The 3,092-nt window shown below is 40.4% G+C and overlaps 1 protein-coding gene across 1 annotated transcript in view; it reads right to left on the minus strand.

The window, feature by feature from the left end:
- SARC_12110 (hypothetical protein) overlaps positions 1 to 2,516 on the minus strand; it is a gene marked incomplete at its 5' end in the record, with an annotated part of 6,696 nt that extends 4,180 nt beyond the window's left edge. Inside the window, 4 exons of the mRNA XM_014293792.1 lie at positions 105 to 200; positions 413 to 492; positions 847 to 930; positions 2,463 to 2,516. Coding sequence (XP_014149267.1) covers positions 105 to 200; positions 413 to 492; positions 847 to 930; positions 2,463 to 2,516 — 314 coding nt within the window. The remainder of the gene's footprint in view (positions 1 to 104; positions 201 to 412; positions 493 to 846; positions 931 to 2,462) is intronic.
- Between the last annotated feature and the right edge of the window lie 576 nt (positions 2,517 to 3,092).

Raw genomic sequence — 3,092 nt, forward strand, 5'->3', positions numbered from 1 at the left:
TATATATATATATATATAAATGCTCACATATACACTATTTTACCTTGGTAGACTGAGGGAGCTTCGGGACCATATACAATGCTACAAAATCTGTAGTGACATACGTCGCACCACTGAACTTGACCAGGTACATGACAGTAGCTGATAAATCTCGTTCCTGTACAATGTAGGCGTGGTAGGCATAATACCACCACGAGCAACTGCGAGGTGTAATGAAGTGTAAATTTTATGAGCGAATGAGAGGATGTACCATGAACATGTATGAGATATACGGATGCAGTGGCGCATAAGGCAGTGGATGGACAATTGCACTTGATCTCCGGGAATGCAAGTTAAGCTGTCACGACAAACAACCCGGAACTTACCAACAAATATACGTACGAACATACAAACACTGTAATTGTATATTTACCTGACCACCGTCACGCCTAAGCAGCATGCCTTGGAGATATTCGCCACCACATACCATTTCTTGTGTGGGGGATTGATAGCCTGATATGGGTTGTGACATGGAACAAAGCGAGAGACGGAGTTGATTTTTGGGACAGGACATGAGGGAGAAATTAATTTCATGCTGCTTAGGTGTGTACAGGTAAGAAAAACCTTCTGCCAGCAATGATGTCAATGGGCAATTTGTAAGCGAGAAGCGAATGCACACGAGCAAGTCCCCATAGATTCATTCGTATGTCACTTCGGACAGGGCTAATTCATCAAATATAACCTTATGTGATAGTACACATATGTAGTGGATGACATTGACCATAGAATGGGTGACATTGACCATAAAAATATTTGGTGAAAGACGTGATAGATTGCATGATGGACTAAGCAAGGCGAAAGGCATACCTTGAACGAAGGCCAGAGCCGATCTAGGAGATATTTAATAGCGATCCATGATACAGTTGTGAATGCGTTCACTAAAACGAAGACCTGTGGTTGGGAGTGGCACAGGATAGGTAGACAGAAAGGGGGTTAGAGTTTGCAATACACACAATACACATATTCCATACCAACTCGGACCGTTTGCGCCATACACCAATTCATCCGTACAATAATTTGACGGGACAGACTAACCCTTGCACTTTTTTGCGGCCATCTGACACGCTTCTGACAAGCGAGATATGCAGTTGGCGGTGGTCTGTCATTCGTAATCATACAAATAGACGGTACGACCGCGCTACCTTCTCCTATTACACATCATAATGGGTATAAAGTGATGTCACTCAGTTACTACTGTCGACAAACGAAAGCCGTCAGGCTGTAAGTAAACAGAGGTTTCCACTTTGATGATACGCCTAGTCAGATAGTAATTTATATTTCGCTGCCTATACGGTGTGCTGAAATAGATGATGTAAATAAGGATCAATACCTGTATGAAAGCATCAAGATTGTATACAGCTGTGCTATACTAGACTCTCACTCGTTTGATACTATACTTTTTCATGCCCAATATAATGCCAACTGTGCATACGCATCTTCTCACTGTGGGGCTGCAGACTGCGAAGTGATTGCCTGTTCATCTTCACAAGAAGTTATATTAATCAAGCTAGACCCCAACTAACCGGACTTGCCGAATGATTGAATGCTTTTGATATATCCTCAGACATAAGGAAAAGAATAAATACGCTAAACCGAATATATCCGTGACTTGCGCACGCGTTTGTTCACGAAACCAAACTTTGAGCACTTGGCTAAGTGTTACAGGGCAAATTAAACGCCTATCAAGAAACGGCAAGGAATCGTACTAAGCACGGCACATACGGTTACATAATAGCGACTAAATATGCGCAACATCTGAAAGGATACTTCCATTGACAGGCAGAACATGCCTTGAATGCCTCCACAAACTGCCGGGGTGTTGTATGATCTAGGCCAGCAGCCTCAAATCCGTTAGCAACCTAGGGTGATGTTTATATCATTTTTGCGTCAACTATTCGTGGTATCGAAGCAGGACGAGAAACATTGCCATTGTGTGAAGTACAATTACATAAGTACAGCAGGGCGAGGAACATTGTCTTGTTAAGTTTAACCACATACATACAGCAGGACAAGAAACATTATCATGTGTGAAGTATAAATACATAGATACCGCAGGACGAGGAACATTGAGTAGAACTATACAAATACAGCAGGACGAGGAATATTGTCTTACGTGAAAAATAATTACTGGATATTTGCACTGAATGACTCCCTGGAATGGTGGAGGGTTGCCTTCGGCATGCTGCAGTCCTGCCGGATCGATACCATATAGAATAGGATAACAACGCTCGTTGAGATGCACCGTGGGAGTGGGGAAAGCATCGCAAAACAAACTCATAATGTAAATCGTGGTGGGATAGCTAAGGCGTCAAACAAACGCAGATGATTTATCTAGTTTTTTTTAATCTCACAATGGCCATTCAAACTGTGTAACTAGATTTTTATTTCTCCAATTGATTGATTTGCTTAGTTCTCGGACATACCAATTTCACTATCGGTTCAGTTAGCACTCCGTAGGGGTCGAAGGTGTCGTTCATTGTCTTGAGAACGAGCGAGCAGTAGGCCAACAGCCCCGTATTTAGGTCATGTCTGAAAGGTCCGTGAACATCTTTCCATTGGACACTAAATGTAGTCAAGAACACACACAGATAATTGGGACGCTATTCGATGACTCATAATATGTGGTATATCGGAAAAAGCAACGTCCCAGTTGATGGCTCTTGCTCATATGTAGATATATGTAGATACGCTGAAAGGAACGTTCGTTCTTCATTTCATCTCCATTAAATTCTACACATAATTTCCTTTGGAAAAAGACCCTGTAGTGTTCAGATTGAACGGTACTATAGGCAGCAGAACGACCTTGAACTACGAATACAAGGAAAAATACACGAATATATGTATATATATATATATATATATATGTATATAATACATATACATGTATGCCTATCTTTATATATGCCTATATATGTATATGTATATGTATATGTAATTGTATATATATATATATATGTATATAAATGTACATATATATATAGGAATACACAAACATAAATATAAATTTACAAATAAACTTAAACATATATACACACACAAACACACACACACAC

The sequence above is a fragment of the Sphaeroforma arctica genome, assembly GCF_001186125.1.
Source record: "Sphaeroforma arctica JP610 unplaced genomic scaffold supercont1.2077, whole genome shotgun sequence".
Taxonomy (NCBI): domain Eukaryota; class Ichthyosporea; order Ichthyophonida; genus Sphaeroforma; species Sphaeroforma arctica.